Below are 23,841 nucleotides of genomic sequence, written 5' to 3'. Positions count from 1 at the left end.
GTTGTGGGGGTCTGCGGGCAGGGAGCTTATCGAAATCTGGAAGTCCCCTTTAAGAAAAGGGGACCCTGGATCATCCCCCCCCCCTCATGTGCATAAGTATGTACCGCTACCCATCCACCCCAAAAAAGCAGTGAAGTGTTAAAAACAACAAGAGATGGTTTTTGACCTTTATTAAAATGTCCCCTGTCGTAGCTCAAACGTGTCTTCTTTCTCCGCTAGCTCTTCCCCTGGCGCTGTCTTCTTCCTCACCGCCGCTTACGCGCTAAAAACGAAAAAAAGCCTTCTTCTTCGAACGCTGTCAACCTCCGTTGTGTTGTCTCCCGCTGTCTGCTATTTCCTATATAGCCATGGGTTGTGGCCATCTGATGATGTCACCCGGAGACCCACCCCCCCCCTTTGTGACGATATGTGAGGGGGAACCCCACGCTGTTTTTTTCCGTGTTTTTTTGCCGGAAATTTTTTTTTTTACATTCAGCTGTCAGGGGGGAACCCCCCTGACAGCTGATGACTCATCGGTTGTTAAGGACACGGCGGTTGGCTTCCTGGCCCACTCCTTAGCAACCAGTAATTTACAGTGTGTCTTTAAAGAAGAAAAAAACTTGTAAAAAGCAAAATGCATGAAAACTGCATATAAAAACGCATTAAAAACGAGGGTTTTAAAACGCAAAACGTGTCTGAAAAAGCGTAGCTGCAAAAAATGTGAACCTAGACTTATGGCCCGTACACACCATCCGAATATCGGACGAAAACGGTCGTCCGAGGAAGAATCGTACGATTTTCGGATCGTGTGTACACTACTTTCGACATCCGATCACGACAGTTCACATGACATTATTTGATCGCACATGCACGAAAATTTTCCTCGGTACGATTCCAGATCGTACGACTTTCGTTTAGTCAGTATAGTTGTCGTCCGAAAATACAATACAAATACATTACAACACATGACCTCACTTCCGATTTTTTTTTTTTTCTGTCGTACGAGAATTTTCGTGATTTTATTTATCTATTCAATTTCTGCTTGCGACTATTAAGCGAAAACGGTCGTACGATCTGTCGTCCGATATTCGGATCGTGTGTATGGGCAATTAGAGGCAGCTGTAGCTCTGCAAGAGATTGAAGATTGGAATCAGCTGAGTTAGTAATGGCAGGTGTTATACATTTCTTCTATAATGCTATTTGTTTACCTGTTAGTTCCGTGATAAGGTCTCTTTAAAGTGGACTTGCCAAGGCATGGAAAGTTTAGTAGTGAGTGCTGCAGTATTCTGACTAAAGCTCGCCTAGAGTGCGGTCCACATTTGCCTGCACAGTTCAGCACACTTTGAAGTCTATGCCCAGCATACCCTTTAAATCTTTGAATTCTGTGGAATCTTGCAGAGTACATGCATATGGAATTTTATTAAAGGGAGTCTCCTTTAGACATAAATCCATCTTAGCATAGCGAATGGTCAGCAGGTAGGAACAGGATGCACACACATCTATGTGGATGCTGAGGATGCCTTCTTTCTAATAGAGGAAAACATTTCACATTTGTCTCTCTTCCCTTTCTGCCTGATGGCGGGTGCATTATAATCTGCCAGCACCCATAGAGAAGGGAGTTCAGTCCCAGACTGCAGGTGCAAATATGACCTTCGCTGGTCTCCGAAGTGCTTATCCTCAGGTAACTCACCTGTTGGACTGTGCTCCTGTTTTATGTATTTTCCCCAGAGCTGATGTGTTTGTGTCGGCTGAAGTTCTCTGTTAATGGAGAATGATTGTTGACCCAGTTGTGACACCATAAACTACAGCTCTGATCATGTACATTATGCGGTTTAGTCAGTCATTACATGCGCTGAGAGCTTTAATTTTATGTTTGACTTCTAAACCTGTTGGGTGTTTTTAACATTGTGCTCTGCTTTTGTGGGGTTTGATTTTACATCTTCTCTTAGGCACGGTTGTGAATTCATTTTTTTTTTTCTGGTTTTATTTTTCTTTACTGCTGCACCTGTGCATTTTCTCACTTATATATGAAATATGCCCTAATCAAAGTCGGCACAGACAGGAGTTGAAAACTGTTAACAGTTCTCTCATCACTGCAGAGCAAGGCACAACTAGGAAGGCTTGAAGAAAGGCCTACCAGAAATTGTGTCAATATACCTTCTCCAAAGGAGAAAGGTCTTCTGGGTATGAGCCATTTTCAGTAGTAGGCCTGCAAGTACATGCCCCCTGGGTTTGTTAAAGTGGAACTTGGTGACCAAAAAGTTATAAAAATTAACGTTAAAGCAGTTTTGGCAAAAAAAAATTTGGGGAAAAGAAGTTTAAATGATGATATATTTAAAAGCTGACCATTGTAAGCTCCCAGGCATTGTATGGTTGGACCCAGCCCCTGTTGGTCTGCATGTAATTTTGGAGAAAAATTTGGATAAAGTCATGTGAACTAAAAAAAAAAAAAAAAAGAATTCAGGTATGGAATGCTAAAATTGTATGTATTAACCCCTGTTTACTGTATTTACCAAAATACAGTATTTTTCACTATAGTGGTCATTTAAAGCTAAAGTGTGGTTAATATATTTGGAGGCATTGACTAGGAACCAGTAACGTACATCTAATTATGTGTACCCAACTGGTGGCTGCTGCTTCTTCTTTGAAAATTTTATGTCACTGTCTGGAGTCAGACTCGGAGACCAGTAGCTATAGCAGTTGAGAGGCTTCCACTAACCAGCAGGATCAATATACAAGCAGATCACCCTCGCAATGACACAGGCTCACCCAAGGTGCAGAGTCTAAGCACTAACTGGTGTTCACTGGAATTCCTGATGGTGGAGATGGGTCTTGCTGCATGCTAGTACCAGGTCGTGGTCCTCAAGATCATCCCACCAGGAGGTGAGTAAGCCAGGGTCCAGTAGCAGATACAGCAGGTATGGATCAAGCAGAAGCCTAGTCAGTAAACAAGCCAAAGGTTGCTAACAAGTGGTCGCAGGTTGGGATCAAGCAGAAGCATTGTGAAGGAGCAAGCCAAAGGTCAGTAACAAGAGGTAGCAGAGATACAGACTGCAGAAGGAGAAACAGGAGTGAAATATTGGCTGAAAAAATATACCACTCTGGCAACAGGAAGTGCAAAGCCATTGCTAAAATAAGAAGTTTGTGGGAGGAACAAAGGGTTCAAAGTTCAAGAGAAACAAGAAAGGCAGGATCATTCAAGGAATTGTCCTGGGAGCTGTCCAGCATTCCAGGTGGCTTAGCAAGAAGAGACATCACTAGACACAGCAGAGGTTGCATATTCAGTTCCAGGTCCTGACATGTTACTTACAGGCAGCTTCTGATGGTGAAGTTCCTGCCTTGAATCTGACAGTCAGGGCTGAAACACAGTGATCTCAGCAGGTTGCTGAACTATGCAGCTCCTCCATTCTGAAAACATCTTGTATATCTCTCTTGTTCAATCACAGAATACCTTGTATTCTTTGAAAAGAATACCAGAGGTTTTCTGAGGGGAGGAACTGCACAGCAAGTGACCCCCTATGATCACTGTGCTCCAGCCCTGACCGTTTGTTCCACCTCCAAAACTTAACATTACCTTCAGAGGCTACATGTAAGTACAACCCCAATTCCAAAAAAGTTGGGATGCAAAATCTTCATAAAAACAGCAATGATTTGCAAATCTCATAAACCCATACTTTATTCACAATAGAAAACATATCAAATGTTTAAACCAAGAAAATGAACCATTTTAAGAAAAAAATAAGGTCATTTTGAAATTGATGGCAATATATGTCAGAAAAGTTGGGACAAGGCAATAAAAAGCTGGTAAAAAAAGTGGCACTAACAAGGAAGAGCTGGAACATTTTGAAACTAATTGGGTTAATTGGCATCAGTTGAGTAACATGATTGGATATAAAAAGAGCATCTTAGAGAGTAAGGCTTAATGTACATGGGACATTTTAAAACCTCTCCTGAACGAGTCAACTTGACAGATAGTAACCGATGTTTAAAAGCATCAGTTTTGCAGCGTTTACATACTGCGTTTGCGTTTAGAAGCATCCTGAATACATTTTTTTTTGCTTTACAAAAAATGCTTGTAAACTCAACTGCCTAGAAACGACTATAAAGGACCTTGTGTACATGTACTGATAAGATAACAAGAGAAGAGTTCAGGGGCAGCTGAACAAACTGCCCACCTGCTCCTAAACGTCCGTTTACCAGCAGCAGTGTACATGAAGCCTTATTTTTTTTTTTTTTTTAAACAGATAGAGCTTTCTTTTGGTGGTATTAGTCACCACTGGGTTTTTCATTTTTTTGCTAAACAAGCGAACAAAAACAAAAAATTTTCTTAGTTTCTGTTATAAAATTTTGTAAATAAATAACTTTTCTGCTTCACTGATGTGCGCTGTTGAGGCTGCACTGATGAGTACTGATAGGCTGCACTGATGAGGCTTCACTAATATGCAGCATTGATGGGCACTGATAGGCAGCACTGATGAGGAGGCACTAACGGGCACTGATGGGCACTGAAAGGCACCTCTGATGGGCATTGATTGGTAACACTGATGGGCTCTGACAGGCATTAGTGATGGGGCAGATCTCCCCAGTGGGGAAAGTCACTTATCGGCTCTCCTTTCCTCACGTGCTGTCAGGGTAAGGAGAGGAATGCTGATATCCAGGATTTCCTATTCACACTGTGATCAGCTGTAATTGGCACAGCTGATCACATGGTAAAAAACATTTAAGTAGGCTGTTTATCAGGATTGGTGCTGTGGTGTGTCTTAGGGACACACCTCACCACGGATCGCCACCCTGCCCTCCCCGTTCTGAAGAATGTCATATGATGTTCACTCAGAACGGGAAATCCCCTGCCCGGCGTTTAGCAAAATGGAAGGTGTTAAACATTTTATGTTTTTGATTCTCTACTGTAACTAAAATATGGGTTTATGAAATTTGCAAATCATTGCATTCTGTTTTTATGTAGATTTTGTATAGTGTCCCAACTTTTTTTGGAATTGGGGTTGAAATATTTTTTAAAAAAGCAGCAGCAGCAGCCTCCCATGGTACACACATCACTTTATTGATACCCAGCTAATGCAGCAATCAAGTTTTTGGCCCCACTTTAATGATATGGCATTAGATTAATTCCAGAGGTGACCTCATTGTGCTGCCCCTGCTGTATTGTCCTATTGCGAACAGCAGAATGACATCACTATGAGATGGAAGAAAGTTATCACCCTCCTGGCTGTGCAGGGAGGCAGAGTTTTGTGTTTCAATGTTTATATTATTATATTATGTGTTCTATATACAGTATTTATATCATTTTTTTCTCAATTTTTTATTTGGCTGCAGTTCAGCCCTAAATAAGTGTGCAAGCACAAATGACTCGTAGGAGCTTACACTTGAATCTCCCTGGCTCTTCCTTCCCGCTTTATCCCACCATACATTTTCACAGAGAGCCACTTTAACTAACATCAGCCTTTTTGATTTTTTTTTTTTCGCATTATTTCAGATGCAACTTTCTTTATGATATTGTTTTTCTCTATTCCACCCTCCATTCTCTTAATTTATTTACTCGCAACTTCATAATTAGAGAGAGCCACATAAAACGTCATCTTTCATCTCTGCTCTGTGATTTATGATAAATTTAGTTTCCTTCGGCCTGGCATTTGCTTCAGCAGGCGGCCTTCCTTCAAGTACCACACTGATTGATGTCTTATCTTTGATATGTTCCATTAGCCTCCAGGAGCTGAGAGTTCAAGGCCCTCTTGGAACCTGAGGAGCCCTGCCGAGGAACTGAAGGCCTTCAGAGTCCTTGGGGTGATTGACAAGGTAATTCTTCAACATCTCTTGGAGAGTTCAGTCATAAATCGACCGCATGCTGACATAGTGTCTTTGAAGCCCGGGATCTTAAGGATATGAAACAAAAGGGGAAAATGACTCAAATGCATCTGCACTTTTAAAATAACAAAAGCAACGGAAGGGGAAAAAAAGGCAGGCTTTATGTAAGTAATTCATGTAAGCTTGTGCAAAAAACCTATCTGAGATAGGGGGCAGAGTATGTTTCTCTTGTTCTACAATGTGGTGTCGGTTACAAAGAAAGTCCTCTTATGCAGTGAAAGGTTTGATTTTTCGCTAATTGGAGGTCAGCGATGGGTTGAAAGGAACTGGTAATGTTTACATGCTGGTAAACAAAATGATTGCATGTAATAGACGATAAAAGCTGGACTCCAGGCAAACCATTAAATACATATTTAACATACATATTTGATTTATAATGACGTCCAGACAGTCTGTTACGTTACTTAACTACACTGCAATTAAGCAATATAGCTTTGTCGCCTCCCTGCCCCAGCCTGTGATTGGACAATTACGGGGCAGCAGGTAATGTGTTAACCACTCTGTTTTCTCCTCCTGTCAACATGTTCAAGCTGTTGATTAACCACAAAATCTAGTTCTATGTAAATTCGCATTTAGGGCCCATGCCCATGGGCTTTTGTTCACTTCAGACAGGTGTTGCATACATCACACCTCCCATTTTTTTGAGACTGAAACAAGGTGCACCTATTAGCAAAAGTTTGTAGGCTTAGGACACACCCCCTGCCACGCCCCCTTAAAGAAGAATTCTAGAACAAAAAAGATTAGTCAAACCCACCCGAGTGCTTCTATTTTACCACTGCTATTTCTTTATACTGCCTTTTGAAATGTACAAATGCAGCAATTTAGAAATTGGATGAAAGGTTTAGCACTGTGAAACACTTTTTGAAAGATAAAAAGTGCATTTTATATACAACTATATGGATCAGACCAAAATGAGGGACAAGTGAGGAGGACAGAGGGAGTTTGTTCCAAATCAGGGACAGTCCCTCAAAATCAGGGACAGATGGGAGCTATGCATACATATACAAGTCTTTGGGAATGTGAACTTGTTTGATTTAGGCCACTTTCGCACTGGGGCGGTGAGGGCGTTGGTGGTAAAACTGCGCTTTTAACCCCCACTAGCGGCCAAAGAAGGGGTTAATAGCGCTGCTGCCAAAGCGCTTTGCAGTCGCTTCGGCAGCTCTGCCCATTCATTTCAATGGGCAGGGCGTTTTAGGAGCAGTGTATACACCGCTCCTAAACCGCCTTAAAGATGCTGCTTGCAGGGACTTTTTCTAACGTCCTGCAAGCGCACAGCTCCAGTGTGAAAGCACTCAAGGGTTCACACTGGAGTGACAGGAGAGGCACTTTACAGGCACTTTGCAGGCACTAAAAAGCCTGTAAAGCGCCTCAGTGTGAAAGTGGCCTTAGTATTGCAGGTCAAATACACTTGTCAATGCATTCTGAATGATCTCAGAAACATGTCAAACTGATGTTATCGACAAGCCCAAAACCTGCCAACACAGGCCTTTAATAATAATTTTGTTTAAATAATTACATTATTTTCAGTTTTTCCCAACTCCAAGACCTATTTGGTGATGGGGAGGAGAGCTCCAGCAAACAGCCTGTGATTGACGGCTACAGCTGTGCATCTTCTCAGTGTACTGTGAGGAGGGGGTTATGTCCCCTCCCTCCAATCAGGGCTCAGAGCTCTCTTCACTGATCCCCACCCCCCTGATTTTCAGAGCTGAGAGATGCTGTGTAAAATGTATGTTTTAATATCCTTTTTTACACATTACTACAAGATAAACTTTTATTAAAGTGTTACAGCTTTTGATTGACAGCAGCGGGAGCCAATGGCATAGAATGCATTAAGGTGAAAAGCCTTAAGGCTTTACAACAGCTTTAAGCTAAATTCTCACTTACGATGGGAAGGTGACATAGGTGCCTCTTTTACAGATTCACAATGGTTAGTGTCCCTGTCACCAAGTCCCCTGATCTCTAGAAACTCTCCTACAAAATCACCCTCCACTGGTACAGGACCCCACAGCTTCTGCACAAAATGATCTCCTCCATTTCCCCCCTATGTTGGAGAGGGTGTGTGTCCACTGGCAATCTATTCCACATCCTTTGGTCCTGTAGCAAATTGTTTACTTCCTGAACAGACATTTTTCAAATGATTCATGAAATCACAAATATCTGAATTGATCCTTCACCAGAACTTGCCCTATTAAACATAGGTATAGAGATTGGTCCCCCTGCTCTTAAGTGCATCATTATACTTATCCTGTTAGCTGTGAGACTGGCCATTACTCGCAGCTGGTGGGCCACTGCCTCCCCCACAAGATCTGAGGGGATTGTCCTAAACCACTCTCATGGTATATATGAACGTATATTTGAACAAACAAGGGACTACTCCAAACAAGGGACTACTCCAAACAACCCAAGCAAAGTGGTCTCAATAGCTTATCTGGTACACCTGCAAGCTGAATGTTTATAGTAATTGGGCTACTGTCACATTTATATGACATTTTATGTGTAATATGTACACATTTTTTTCTTGCTGTTTTCTTCTTTCGCTACATCTCTGGAAGTGCAAAGGTATATATGAGATACACATATAAATACAGTGCCTTGAAAAAGTATTCATACCCCTTGAAATTTTCCACATTTGGTCATGTTACAACCAGAAAAGTAAATGTATTTTATTGGGATTTTATGTGATAGACTAGCGATCTCCAAACTGCGGCCCGGGGGCTGGATGTGGCCCTTTGCTTGCCTTTATCTGGCCCTTGGGGCACTTTCCCTCCCACTGAAACCAACAATGTGGCATAATTCCTGTTACTAACATCAACAAACGGACACTATTTCTCCCATTGACACCAGCCATGGTGCACAATTCCTCCCACTGACACCAACAATGGACCACTTTTTCTCCCACTGACACCAACGATGGTGCACTATTCCTCCCCCTATTGCCAAAGATAAAGCAAAAGATTGCCGCTCCAATCGCCCCAAATCTGTAACAAAACACCCACCCTAATAGAACAGATGCTGCTCTGCACAAGCTTGAGGAAAAAAGAGGATCCTGGACAGCCGCACACCATAGAAGGCATCTTTATTGATATGAAAAAGTAAAATCCAAATGCAGTCACTTCATGTACAGGGAAAAACAGGAAAAATAGCTATTGCGTTTCACGCCCTATTGTGGCGCTTATTCAGAGCTATGAATAAGCGCCACAATAGGGAGTGAAACGCGTTAGCTATTCTGAACACTGCATCCCCAACGTGAAACATGGTTGTAGCAGCATCATGTTGTGGAGATGCTTTTCTTCAGCAGGGACAGGGAGGCTGGTCAGAGTTGATGGAAAGATGAATGGAGCCAAATACAGGGCAATCTTAGAAGAACACAGTTGAGAGTCTGCAGAACACTTGAAACTGGGGCAGAGGTTCACTTTCCAGCGGGACAACGACTGTAAACATAGAGCCAGAGCTACAATGGAATGGTTTAAGCATATTCAAAGCATGTTCATGTGTTAGAACGGCCCAGTCATCATCCAGACCTAAATTCAATTGAGAATATGTGGCAAGACTTGGAAATTGCTGTTCACAGACGCTCTCCAGACAATCTGACAGAGCTTGAGCTATTTTGCAAAGAAGAATTGGCAAAAATGTCACTCTCTAGATGGTAGCTGGTAGAGACATCCCCAAAAAGACTTGCAGCTGTAATTGCAATACAAATACAATACAAATGCACACCACACTTTTCACATATTTATATGTAAAAAATGTTGAAAACCATTAATCATTTTCCGTCCACTTGACAAATATGTGCCACTTTGTGTTGATCTATCACAGTGATGGCGAATCTTGGCACCCCAGATGTTTTGGAACCACATTTCCTATGATGCTTATGCACTCTGCAGTGTAGTTGAGCATCATGGGAAATGTAGTTCCAAAACATCTGGGGTGCCAAGGGTCGCCATCACTGGTCTATCACATAAAATCCCAATAAAATACATTTACGTTTTTGGTTGTAACATGACAAAATGTGGAACATTTCAAGGGGTATGAAATATTTTTTCAAGGCACTATATCTTTGCTCTGTTTTGTAAAACTGTAAACTTTTTAATAAAAATCTATTGGAAAAAAAAGTATGTTTTGGAAGGCTGTAGCGAATAGAGAGCTGCAGATAAAAAGGTACAACCTATGTAGGAGGATTTGTTTAATTTTTTTTTTTTTTTGCCTGAAACTGGTCCCTTTACTGGGTATATGTAAGAGTTTACAACCACTTTAAGCAGATTACTGTATTTTTAATTTTTTTATAAGTTCATTTTATTGATTTTAGACAAAGTTTTATATAAGCAATACAAAATTGAATTAAAAAAACAAAACAAAAAGCTAATAAAATATCAGCATAAGTGTGCCTAACAGAAAAACAAAGTAAGTGCTCCACTCCACATTTCTAAGCTATACACACCTTCAATATAAAGAAAACCATGAAATTAATTATCTTGCTTAATAGCATAGGCGGATGTAACAAAAGAGGAGTAAAGAGGAAATGTGAGAGTTATATGGAATGACCACCTTAAAGTGGATGTAAACCTGATTCATAAAATGTGACCTAAGCACATATATCTGTAGTATTTTCTTATCTCTCTTAAAAGCACTAAGTCCCGTGTCTTTCTGCTGCTCCGTTCTTCTGTTATCAGCATGATAACTTCAGACAAGTTCTCCAAGGGAGTTAAAACCAGCCTGAAACTTGTGTCAGAGTACAGCTCTGCACATTCATTTCTTCCTCTGCCTATGTGGAGTGGGGGGGGGGGTGCCTTTCCTCCAATCAGCTGTCACACAGTGTATGCCAAGAGTACACTCCTAGTGCTGAACAGGAAAAAAAAAACCCAAAAAGGTGTGAACTTTCTAAAGAATATAGCAAGCTGAAGACAGCAGATATACATGTAAAACTTATGTAGGGAGATTTGTTTCATCTCTGTGTATCATTTGAGGCTGTTCACTTCACTGGATATATGTGAGGGTTTACATTCACTTTAAGGGTTCGTATAAGTCTAGTGGAACTGCATGGCCATCTACAGGAGAGCAGTTAGGGCAAGAGTCAGAGGATTCGAACCACAAGGACCAGATTTTATTGAATTTGGCGGGAAATCCCCTACTGCTATAAGCAGCTTTATAAAATAGTAGTACAGAATTATTTATGGACTCTTATCCAGCCAGGGTATTAGGAGCATGGTTTTTCCACCAAAGGACAACATTGCTGCATTTTATACTGCTTAGATTTCAACCTTAAAATAGCAGTCTAAATGCTTCAATTCTCCAGTAAAAAATAATAATAAAGATTGCCGCGCTAATAATAATGTGATAACCAAATATACATGAATAAATATCAGTGATCAGTCCATAAAAAGTCCAAAACAAGTGATGTGTAAAATATTCTTAGCAGTCGTATCTCAAGGATGCTAAACGACTAGACGCCAAAGTGCACCTTCCCTCGTGATAAGATAAAGGCTGTGCCCTTACCGGATAGCTAGACTCCACATTATAGGAGCCTAGTATAGCATGGGTTCGTACAACACGAAAGATCCGTTCCCTGGATGTAGACAGGATGATGTTGATATCGGCTCCACTGGTTACTCCATTTCTCTCTCGCTCACAGATAAGGTGCAAAAAAGAGGAAAAGATCGCCACATAGTATAAAACCATGATGGTTTATTGAAAGTCCAGCAAAACCATGAATAAAATATTCCTGGCTAAAACAATCTGCGGATCACATTCAAATGTAGTGTAACTGAGCATAAACTCCACCCTACTAGTTTCGTCATAACTGACGTCATCGGGGGTGTGGAGTTCATGTCAAGACACACGCTATTTAACAGGTCTATAGCGGAAAGAGCACAGGTGATCAAGTGCACTAATTGCCCCATTATAGCCGCTATTGGTTAAAATGAGTGACTCAACCCTGTTTGTAATAAAATGGGTTGGTCTTAAGAAACGACCACTCGTATTGGCAATAAGATGGCCAAACCTACTTTGTAAAATGACATAGCCGCAGTGGTGGATATAAACCAAGCCTCTGTTGGAACCAAAGAAAAAGAGAGACAAGTCTCATTCCCAATCCAACATAACTGCAGAATTAGGTGAAGGTAAGACCTCGATTTGGGAGGCAGGAAGTAACCAAGCCTCATTTACATACAGATCCAACACAGTCACCCCGGATCTGACATATCTTGATATCCCACCAGATGATAAAAAGTAAATATCCAATGTCAAAAAACATAATATACATATAGGCGAAAAAAAATAAATGGAGACCTTTTGGACGAATGGCACGGTATAGTCACCATGAAAAATGACATATGAGTGAAATTAATCCCTTAAAAATGTAATTAACAGGGAAACGTATTAATTTGACTTTATAGAAGTTCATCAGTAGGCTTGAAGAAAGCAAAGCGCCATATTGGAAACAGCAAGGTAATTGTCAGAAACTACTCCCAATTTTTTTTTTTTTTTTTAAGCATTATTAAACCCTAAACTAAAGGTTTATTTTTTTATTTTTTTCTCCCATGTTTTCTCCTGGTGATTTTGCCAGTAACACACCTCCTTTATTACACCTGTAGCACCTTGATGTTTAGGCAGGGTTGCTATCAAATTTATCTGCCCAGTGATAGTTGCCTTGGCCAATTGATAGGAGGTCAATTGATTTCACCTTAATTCTGGATTTGCTGTGCTTCTCTCTTCCGTCACTAGATGGCCGGGTATCTGGTGACATTAGATAAGACAAAGGCATTGCAAGGACAGATTAGGAATGAATGGGGTGTCTAAGCCAATGGGCAGGGATTTTATTGAGTCCCTTGGCCTGCTGAGAGAGCCTATTTATTTGGGTGGAGTCAGGTTATCAGGGTTCTGTGCCACCTGGACGGCTATCTGGGTGGATGTGTGTTGTAATGCCCAGAGTTGCTAGGCCATAAGCCTTGGGCCTATCCCAGGGACATCTGGCTGCTAGGCTGTCTATAGGCCTATCCAGAAGCAAGAGAGCAGCATAGGGTTGCAGTCCAGCCAAAAGCAACAGTTATGCTGGCCGGAGAACCAGCTGTGGTCGGAGGTAGAGGGGAAGCTGTCGCCACTAAGGGACCATCCACATTACTACCGGAGACCATTGTGAGTAGCTGAAGCAAGTACCGGAGCAGTATTATCACCAAGCGGGGACGATGAAGAATTGGGAAAAATTCTTCCCAAGCCAGGGACCTAGCCAGTGGAGGTGACGCTTGCAGAGCATTATTGTGTGCCAAGCCAGGGACCAAGCAGGCCAGCAGGGTGATGCTTGAGGAGTATCTGTGAGTGCCAAGCTAGGGACCCAGCAAGGACACGGGGGTGACGCTTGAGGAAGATAGTAAGAAGATTTCAGGAGATCCAGTGGCGAGTGGATCTGTTAGTCTAGTGAAAGACTGGGAGCTCAGCAGAGTGAATTTCTACAATAGGAATTCTACAAATCACTTAATAGTGCGATGATCACGCTTAAGTTTTCGTGAAATATCTAATGTTATCATACCTCGTCCAAGGCATTGAGCTATTTCACTCTTTTCGGCAGCAGATAGATCCTTTTTCTTCCCCATATTGGTTGAAAATGGTGCTCTGCTTACTAATGTGGAACACCCTCCTTTAGTAGTTTTTCCTTTAATTGGGCTCACCTGGCAATCTAATTATCACAGGTGTCCGAGATTGTTTTCATTGATCAAAAGAGCCCTGAGACACAATGCCCTCCATGAGTTAAACTGAAATACAAAATATTTAATCTTTGTGATGCTGAAATAGAATTTGCATAATAATTTGGAACAGGGTGTAGATGGACCTAAATGTATGTTGTTAAGATGTTTAGATCCAAATACATATATGGGTAAGTTTTTTTGCTAAAACAAGTTTTCAGATTTGGGAAAGAAACCCTTGTCTCGTGTATGTGTTAGATTGGATATATTTAATTATTATTATTATTAGTTGACCATTTACATAACTATTAATCCCTAATGCAATTTTTTTCTAGCGAAACATTATCAAAACCACCTTAAGGTAGTGGTACTAGCCTGACTTTGTCATCTGTACTGCCACCAGTCATGTCCCTGATGACCTTGGTTGGTTGTTCACTAAGGTGACAAATGGCTCGCCATGTCTCCTTTTTCTGTGGGCTCGCCTGTTGCCTGCCTCCGGGTCCGCGCCTTCCCTTCTGCTGACTTTCGCAGAATTCCTTCCATCTCATGTCTCAGGGCTTTGATGCATATGTTCTGAAGGTGGCCACAGTGACTTTGGTCGGTAACAGATGGTAAACCTTCAGGCTGCCACCGGCTACACTGGTGTTAAGTTGGAAAGTTAACGTTTGATGATAGATCAGCAGTGCATATGAAAGGATTTGACAAAAGAAATATCTTTAATTAAAAAATTAGCATAGCAAACGTATTTTGCCATTTGTATGCAATGAAAATATCCAGAAATGTATTATAATTTTTTTTTTTCATGCCAGCAGGCTCGTCAGGTTGCACTGTATTACAAATTCTTGAAATTGAATATTGTGATCTGTGACCAGATTGCCTGAAGAGACTAGGTTGTTTTGCAATACAGAAGTGCGTAGACCTCGTAGACTGGCAATTGGTGATTTTGTAGGCGCCATTGGATGCTACAAATGTGGCACACATACCGGTGTTCGTTCTTGTTTTGCTGGTATTGAGTACAGGCTATCTAAAAGAAATAAGTAAAAAATAATACATTGAGGCTTACCAGTTCTCAGATGTGGTGGCTGCATTCGTTTTCAATTTTCAGACCAAGAACCAGTACAGAAAATACTTACTGGTCTTGCCAGACTTTAAATTACAGTGTTTGTCATCTGTAAACTACAAATTCCCCCATTCCTCTCTGTGTCATGAAGATGAAAAGAGGAAGAGAAGGGTTTGTAGTTCAGACAGTAAATGACAACCATGATTTCATCTATAGATACAATGGAGTGAGTGAGCATAGCCACCGAGAATTATTCGCAAGATCATCAGGTGAGGATAAGAAAAAAAGCCTGAGAAATGACAACTTACAGTGCCTTGAAAAAGTATTTATACCCCTTGAAATTTTCCACATTTTGTCATGTTACAACCAAAAACATAAATGTATTTTATTGGGATTTTATGTGATAGACCAACACAAAGTGGCACATAATTGTGAAGTGGAAGGAAATTGATAAATGGTTTTCAACATTTTTTTACAAATAACTATCTGGAAAGTGTGGTGTGCATTTGTATTCAGCCCCCTTTAATCTGATACCCCTAACTAAAATCTAGCAAAACTAATTGCCTTCAGACGTCACCTAATTAGTAAATAGAGTCCACCTGTGTGTAATTTAATCTCAGCAAACCTACCAAGACATGGCCGTCCACCTAAACTGACAGGCCGGGCAAGGAGAGCATTAATCAGAGAAGCAGCCAAGAGGCCCATGGTATTTCTGGAGGAGCTGCAGAGATCCACAGCTCAGGTGGGAGATTCTGTCCACAGGACAACTATTAGTTGTGCACTCCACAAATCTGGCCTTTATGGAAGAGTGGCAAGAAGAAAGCCATTGTTGAAAGAAAGCCATAAGAAGTCCCGTTTGCAGTTCGCGAGAAGCCATGTGGGGGACACAGCAAACGTGGAAGAAGGTGTTCTGGTCAGATGAGACCAAAATTGAACCGTTTGGCCTAAAAGCAAAACGCTGTGTATGGCGGAAAACTAACACTGCACATCACCCTGAACACACCATCCCCACCATGAAACATGGTGGTGGCAGCATCATATTGTGGGGATGCTTTTCTTCAGCAGGGACAGGGAAGCTAGTCAGATGGGAAGATGGATGCAGCCAAATACAGGGCAATCTTAGGAAGAAAACCTGTTCAAGTCTGCAAAAGACTTGAGACCGGGGCGGAGGTTCACCTTCTAGCAGGACAACAACCCTAAACTTACAGCTGGAGCTACAACAGAATGGTTTAGAACAAAGCATATCCATGTGTTAGAATGGCCCAGTCCAGACCTAAATACAGTTGAGAATCTGTGGCCAGACGCTCTCCATCCAATCTGACAGAGCTTGAGCTATTTTGCAAAGAAGAATGGGCAAAAATGTCACTCTCTAGATGTGCAAAGCTGGTAGAGACATCCCCAAAAAGACTTTCAGCTGTAATTGCAGCGAAAGGCGGTTCTACAAAGTATTGACTCAGGGGGGCTGAATACAAATGCATGCCACACTTTTCACATATTTATTTGTAAAAAATTTTGAATACCATTTATCATTTTCCTTCCACTTCACAATTGTGTGCCACTTTGTGTTGGTCTATTACATAAAATCCCAATAAAATACATTTACGTTTTTGGTTGTAACATGTCAAAATGTGGAAAATGTCAGGGGGTATGAATACTTTTTCAAAGAACTGTAGGCTTCATTCACACCGGTGATTAAGGGCGGTGTGAATTGTAGCGGCAGTTCCTACTGCGGCTCTCAACAGGTAGGTGTGGCGTCTGTCCCTGTTCATTATAATGACAGGTCCCTGGTGGCTGCAGCTATTCTCCACTCTCTGCACAGCCAGCAATTACCTGCATTAATCACTGCTGGATGGACGTTGTGTGCGTCCAGGTAATCCCTGGCTGTGCAAAGAGTGGCAGATAGCTGTGGCCACTGACAATATATCATTATGGTGAACGGGGCCAGCGGCCAGGTCTACCCACTAAGAGCTGCTGACAGCCACAGTAGGAACTGCGGCTACTATTCGCCAGTGTGACTGTAGCGTAATACAGCTGCCTAATCTAAGGACTGGTAATCTGCAGTATATTAAAGTCTTGTTCTTGGGTTTAGATATGCACCTGCATTAACCTCTGATGTCAGATCTATGCTGCTTTCACAGCCAATGTCCTAACAGGTATAGCGATACTCGGCATATAATAAAGATCCCCATTGGTAAATGCTACAAAGCAATTGTGGAATGTCCTTTTCTTTTGCCCTCTTGCCTGTAGAGGGGATGGGACACAGGTGATATCACACATTGAAGTGCTTGTCCTCAGAATAAAAAAATTAAATAAAAAGTGTACCTCTATCCCAAACTTTTTATTTGTATGTGGTAGATAACTGTTAGAACAGTTACTGCTTGTGTTGGGTGGATTTCTATCCATTTCTTTTCCTGGTGACAGCAATGTCTGCCAGGAAGTGAATGGATATGTCTATTAGGGACGCAGACAACAACAAAAAACTATTGCATGGCCTAACCCTTCTTCACCTTTATATTGTGCCTTCCCTGAAAGAACTAAAATACTCTGAATGAAAGGGATCGGTCAGGGACATTCAGGCTGGGGAGAAAAGGCTAGATGTTGTTGGATGTCCTCCAGCCAGGAAATGAGGTGGGTTTTATCTGACTTGTTGCACCTTCTAATGCAGGGGTGTCAAACTCAATTAATTTGCAGGCCACATGAGGAGTATGGTTGCCCTCCAAGGGCCGTTTGTATCTGGGGTGCGCTACGTATAGAGTGCAGGATTCAAAGTGCAGAGTTTAGGCTTATGCTACGTACAGAGTACATAGTTCAGGACTGCGCTACATACAGAATTCAGGAGTGTATTATGTACAGAGTGCACTTCCAGGGATTCCCTATGCATAGAGTGCAGAGTTCAGGAGTGTGTTATGTGCAGAGTGCAAAGTTCAGGAGTGCGGAGTGCAGTTCTAAGGGAGCCCTATGTACAGAGGGCAGGGTTTAGAGGTACACCCCACCCCCTCAAAGCTTCCTTGCATTTCTCTCTCCTACCTGGCCCAGCTCTCAGAGGCGTAACTTGAACCTTCAGGGCCCCGGTGCAAGAAACCATGATCCCCCCCCCCCGTCCCCTCACCCCTTCCATCCGACCCCCGGGCTTTTGGGAGAGTGTCCATGGATATCCTCCCAGAACTCTGCCTCCCGTGTGCCCCCTGGAATGTGCCATCAATGCTGCCTACCAGTGCCGCTTATCAGTGCCTATCAATGCTGCCTATCCGTGTCCACCAGTGCCACCTATCCGAGCTTATCAATGCCGCCTATCAGGTGCCCATCAGTGCCACCTATCAGTGCTGATCAATGCTGCCTATTGGTGCCACATATTAGTGCTCAGTGCCACCTATCGGTGCCCATCAATGCTACCTATCAGTGCAGCCTATGAGTGCTGCCTATCAGTGCTCATTAATGCCCATCAGTGCCGCCTATCAGTGACACCTATCATTGCTCATCAATGCCACCTATAAGTTCCCATCAGTGCCACGCATCAGTGCTCATTAAAGCTGCCTATCAGTGCTCATCAATGCTAATCAGTGCCGTGCCGCCTATCCGTGCCACAGACCATTGCTCATCAATACCACCTATCATTTCTGCTTATCAGTGCTGCCTATCAGTGCCCATCAGTACCACCTATCAGTGCTCATCAATGCCCATCAGTGCCACACCGCCTATCCGTGCCACAGATCACTGCTGATCAATGCCACCTATCAGTGCTGAGTATCAGAGCAGCCTATTAGTTCCCATCAATGCCTCCTTTTAACACTGCTTATCAGTGCAGCTGATCAGTAGTCATCAATGCTGCCCGCCTCCTCAGCATGGCTCTGAGCAGAAAGCATATCTCTTATACAGCACACAACCGGCAAGTTCTCCCTGCTCCCCCCTCCCTCCCTCCTCTCTCGCACAGGAAGACACAGCCGATTTGCTCCTTCTCTCCCCACTGCTCTCCCAAATGTGTACCCTGGGAGGTGTGAGCTCGTTAGCATCACACTTGTCTTCCCGCAAAGCACACATGGGAGAGGGGAGGGGGGGAGAAGGAGCAGATCGGCTGTGTCATCCCATGTGAGGGTGGGAGCAGGGAGAACTGTCGGCTCTGAGCTGTATGAGAGATACGCTCAGAGCCGTGGGACTAGCAACCCCGCTGGACCCCCAACAGTGGCGGAATGCCAGGGCTTCGTCACAAGTGTGACTGCTGCGACCCTGATAGTTCCGCCACTGCCAGCTGTAGTAGCTCCCTGTGTTAGGAGGCTCTGCCTCGCCTTGCAGGGAGACCTTTCTCTCTCTCAGATTCTGGAAAACTGTGCCCATCCAGAGCGCATGCAGGGATCTGTTAGGTTCGGAAGCCACTGAGAGCAAAGCTGTTCCTTTTAAACACAGAACTGTGTTTACAAGTGACAGTTTCGAACAGAGGATGAGAGCCAGAGGTGGTGGAATGGAGTTCCACATTCCGGGTGCAAAACGGTGTGCGAGGGCCACATGACAAGGCCTGGTGGGCCGGATTCAGCCTGCGGCCCTTGTTTTTGACATATGTGTTTTAATGCATACTATGGAAGCTCACAGTGTGCAGTAAAATCAGAGTAAGCTATTTCAGTACAGGAGGGCAGTTAAAGTTGATTGTTTATAGAAAAGTACAGTATCTGTTACTGGCGCCTCTAGGGCATGCAAAGGGACTTCTAAGGAAGGGCCTTGGGTGTAGACCATAGAAAATGTCTCCTAACTTGGTGATTATCAGCTTCTGGCCAGTAGCACCTTCACAAAAACAATGTTCTCCCCATCTATGTAGCTGCAATACTGCCGTAGGATCCATATTCACATTGCTGCACAATAAAAGCGCATGCATTATTCTGTGTGTTCTTAAAGTGGCTCTGTCACAACAGGGTCATGTTTATAAAATGGGTAACCTGTAAAAGAAGCTTGTATATACGTAGCTGTTTGGTGGCCCATGTATTAAATAGTCTCTGCATCTACGCTCCCCAGCTGCAGCAAGTATTCAACTGTGTGATGAGTTGGATACGTTCTCCCCCCACCAATGCAGCTGATGTGTGCGGCGGACATGGATCAGCAGGACAGCGAAGTTTTAAAGTGACACGAAACAATATCCTTATTCTCCACCAATAATCCATACATATCTACTACCACTTTATTTTTCATTACATCAATTCTTACTTCTCACTGGTTAATGCACACTATACGTCCCATAGTAAATTGTTCATAGTCCTTAATTTATCTTGGGAGCAAACAAAAGAATGTGGCTACATTCCTTAATACAGTGGGACCATGGAAAATTAATGTAGTCACCTTCTAATTCCGCGTACACACGAGCGGATTTTCCGTCTGAAAAAACTTGGATGGTTTTTCCAACAAAATTCCGCTCAAGCTTGCCTTGCATACACACGGTCACACAAAAGTTCTCTGAACTTTCGACCGGCAAGAACGCGGTGACGTACAACACTACGACAAGCCGAGAAAATAAAGTTCAATGCTTCCGAGCATGCGTCGAATTGTTTTCGAGCATGCGTAGGAATTTTGCGCGTCGGAATTTGTACAGACGATCACATTTTCGGATAGGAACTTTTTCCGCCCAAAAAATTGAGAACCTGCTCTCAATCTTTTGCTGGCGGGAATTCCGCCAGCAAAAGTCCGATGGAGCATACACACGGTCGCATTTTCCGACCAAAAGCTCTCATCTGTCTTTTGCTGGCCAAATATCTGATCGTGTGTACGTGGCATTACAGGAAGTCGTAAAGGAATTTGGAGATTTGGAGGAGGCTAAGAGCAATAGAAGGGACTTTTTTGGGTTAAAGATACATACAGGAATAGAATTTATTTTTTTTTAAATCGGAGTTTAGTGTCACTTTAACACAGAGCTGCCTTTAGTTTACTTTTGGCCCAGTAGAGACAGGGTCACTTTAACAGGGCCGGACTGGGAATGAAAACCAGCCCTGGAAAAAATGTCATACCAGCCCCATAGCATTAATATACCCACCCAACAGCATAACGTTATTATTTTCTTGTTCATAAAATGGAAAACCATGCATTTTAAAGCACATTTGAAGAGTGCATTATATATAGATAAGACACATATAAAAGCTCACCTCCTTTTTATAGGGCACACAGTGTATAGGGACGTATAATGTAAAACATGGTGGATTTCCCCACCCAGGGGAAATACAACTGGGCAGTGGCGGTGCGTCCATTGCAACCGTCAATCTTCAATAGATAGATTCATGCAACGCGTGAATCTATCTATTGTCGCTGCTGCTGCCCCCTATTCAGGTGTCCAGCCCCTTGTTGGGCATCGGCATCTGAATTACAGCGGCGGGGTGTTTTTAGAAGTGCCTGATTAGAGCCGTCGGCTCTAATAGGCTTCCAAATTGGTAAACACGGGCACACTGCTGTACGTTCGCTGCTTACACAGTGCTGTGTTAGGAAATCAAAGAAATCGCTTCCCTAACACTGAACCGCCTCTCAGCCAATCAGGTGCACTGGGTCTGGTTACCTGTCACCCGATTGGCTGAAGCGACAGGCGCTGTGATTGGATGCCTAGCGGAGGGAGCGTGGAGGAACGCGCTGACCTGAGACAGGTAAGTGCCGGGTGGGGGGAGGGGGGACACTGGCAGCATTTGATGGGCAAACTAGTGGCAATTGATGGGGCAAACTGGCGGCAATTGATGGTTACAGTGGCTGCGCTTGATGGTAGTGGCACACTGGCTGTGCTTAATGGCACAGTGGCTGCGTTTAGTGGGCACAGTGGTGGCAATTGGTGGGCACAGTGGCTGCGTTTGATGGCACAGTGGCTGCGTTTGATGGCATAGTGGCTGCGTTTGATGGGTACAATGGCTGCGCTTGATGGGCACAGGTGGCAATTGATGGGTACAGTGGCTGTGTTTGATGGTACAGTGGCTGCGTTTGATAATACAGTGGCTGCGTTTAATGGGCACAGAGGTGGCAATTGGTGGGCACAGTGGCTGCGTTTGATGGCACAGTGGCTGCGTTTGATGGCATAGTGGCTGCGTTTGATGGGTACAATGGCTGCGCTTGATGGGCACAGGTGGCAATTGATGGGTACAGTGGCTGTGTTTGATGGTACAGTGGCTGCGTTTGATGGCATAGTGGCTGCGTTTGATGGGCACAGTGACAGCGTTTAATGGGCACAGTGGTGGCAATTTATGGGTACAGTGGCTGCGTTTGATGGTACAGTGGTTGCGTTTGATGGCATAGTGGCTGCGTTTGATGGGCACAGTGGCAGCGTTTAATGGGCACAGTGGTGGCAATTTATGGGTACAGTGGCTGCACTTGATGGCAGTGGCTGCATTTGATGGCACAGTGGCTGTGTTTGATGGGCACAGTGGCAGCAATTTATGAGTACAGTGGCTGCGTTTGATGGTACAGTGGCTGTGTTTGATGGGCACAGTGACAGCGTTTAATGGGCACAGTGGTGGCAATTTATGAGTACAGTGGCTGCGCTTGATGGCAGTGGCTGCGTTTGATGGCACAGTGGCTGCATTTGATGGGCACAGTGGTGGCAATTTATGGGTACAGTGGCTGTGTTTGATGGCACAGTGGCGGCAATTTATGGGTACAGTGGCTGTGTTTGATGGCATAGTGGCTGCGTTTGATGGGCACAGTGACAGCGTTTAATGGGCACAGTGGTGGCAATTTATGGGTACAAACTGCAGACAAATGTGACTGCCACAAAAATTGATGGTTACAGTGGCTGCGTTTGATGGTAGTGGCACATTGGCTGTGCTTAATGGCACAGTGGCTGCGTTTAGTGGGCACAGTGGTGGCAATTTTTGGGTACAGTGGCTGCATTTGATAGTACAGTGGCTGCGTTTAATTGGCACAGAGGTGGCAATTGATGGGTACAGTGGCTGCGTTTGATGGTACAGTGGCTGCGTTTGATGGTCACAGTGGTGGCAATTTATGGGTACAGTGGCAGCATTTGATGGCACAGTGGCGGCAATTTATGGGTACAGTGGCTGCGCTTGATGGCACAGTGGCTGCGTTTAATGGGCGCAGAGGTGGCAACTGATGGGTACAGTGGCTGCGTTTGATGGTACAGTGGCTGCGTTTGATGGGCACAGTGGTGGCAATTTATGGGTACAGTGGCTGCGCTTGATGGCACAGTGGCTGCGTTTAATGGGCGCAGAGGTGGCAATTGATGGGTACAGTTGCTGCGTTTGATGGGCACAGTAGCTGCACTTGATGGCAGTGGCTGCATTTGATGGGCACAGTGGTGGGGAAATAAAAGTAAAGTTTTGTGCTTATACAATATATAATTAGCAAGCAGCACTCATAAGACTAATATATAGTTTCTGTATACAGCTTTTGAGAGAGAGAGAGAGAGAGAGAGAGAGAGAGAGAGAGAGAGATTGATTTTAAGTACCTTAATTCTTCTGCTGCCTGGGCGGCCGTTGAATTCTCCGTGCAGATTAGTGGGCGGTGCTGGCGCCGCACGGGACGAGTCACGAATGGAAGGGGAGATCAACCAGCACGGCGTTCTCCTGCTCCTCCCCTCAGGCACACAGGCATATCACGCTGCAGTTCAGTGGGCAGTGCCGGATCGGAGGAGGAGGCACACACACACATTGCATAGTGCAGCGGCCACCGCACTGACACAGCCAGCCAAGCTCTGAGCCAAAAGCGGCCCCACGGCACTAAGTGCAGACAGCCTACCGGGAATTTTCCCGGTATCCCGGTAGGCCAGTCCGGCACTGCACTTTAAGTGTTGGTTCGTACTGCAGTGGATGCAGTGCCGGAAACCCGCATTCTGTGCACGTTTCTCTCATCACGTTTAAAATGTGCTGTATCTGCGACTTGCAACGGGTGTCCGTGTAAAGTTATCCACTTCAGCTCCGAAAGATTTTACTCCCTTCATGACCAGGCAATTTTTTGCCATTCGGCACTGCGCTACTTTAACTGGTAATTGCATGGTCATGCAGCGCTGTATGTAAACAAAATTTCTAGCATTTTTTCACACAATTAGAGCTTTCTTTTGGTGGTATTTGATCACCACTGGGTTTTTTTATTTTTTGCGCTATAAGTGAAAACAGAGCATACATTTTGGGAAAAAAAACCCCAATATTTTTTACTTTGTTATAAATAAAATAAAATGTATTCTGCTACATGTCTTTGGTAAAAAAAATCCCAATAAGTGTATATTGATTGGTTTGCGTGAAAGTTATAACGTCTACAAACTAAGATTTATACTGGAATTTT

At 43.6% G+C, this 23,841-nt stretch overlaps 1 protein-coding gene across 1 annotated transcript in view; it reads left to right on the top strand.

Moving 5' to 3' along the window:
• The window catches only part of RPS6KC1 (ribosomal protein S6 kinase C1), a 238,383-nt gene that overhangs the window by 113,354 nt on the left and 101,188 nt on the right, over positions 1-23,841 (top strand). Inside the window, exon 9 of the mRNA XM_073628393.1 lies at positions 5,698-5,790. Within this exon, the coding sequence (XP_073484494.1) occupies positions 5,698-5,790 (93 nt within the window). The remainder of the gene's footprint in view (positions 1-5,697; positions 5,791-23,841) is intronic.

The sequence above is a fragment of the Aquarana catesbeiana genome, linkage group LG04 (assembly GCF_042186555.1).
Source record: "Aquarana catesbeiana isolate 2022-GZ linkage group LG04, ASM4218655v1, whole genome shotgun sequence".
Classification (NCBI taxonomy): domain Eukaryota; kingdom Metazoa; phylum Chordata; class Amphibia; order Anura; family Ranidae; genus Aquarana; species Aquarana catesbeiana.
This window is presented reverse-complemented; position numbering and strand designations above follow the sequence as displayed.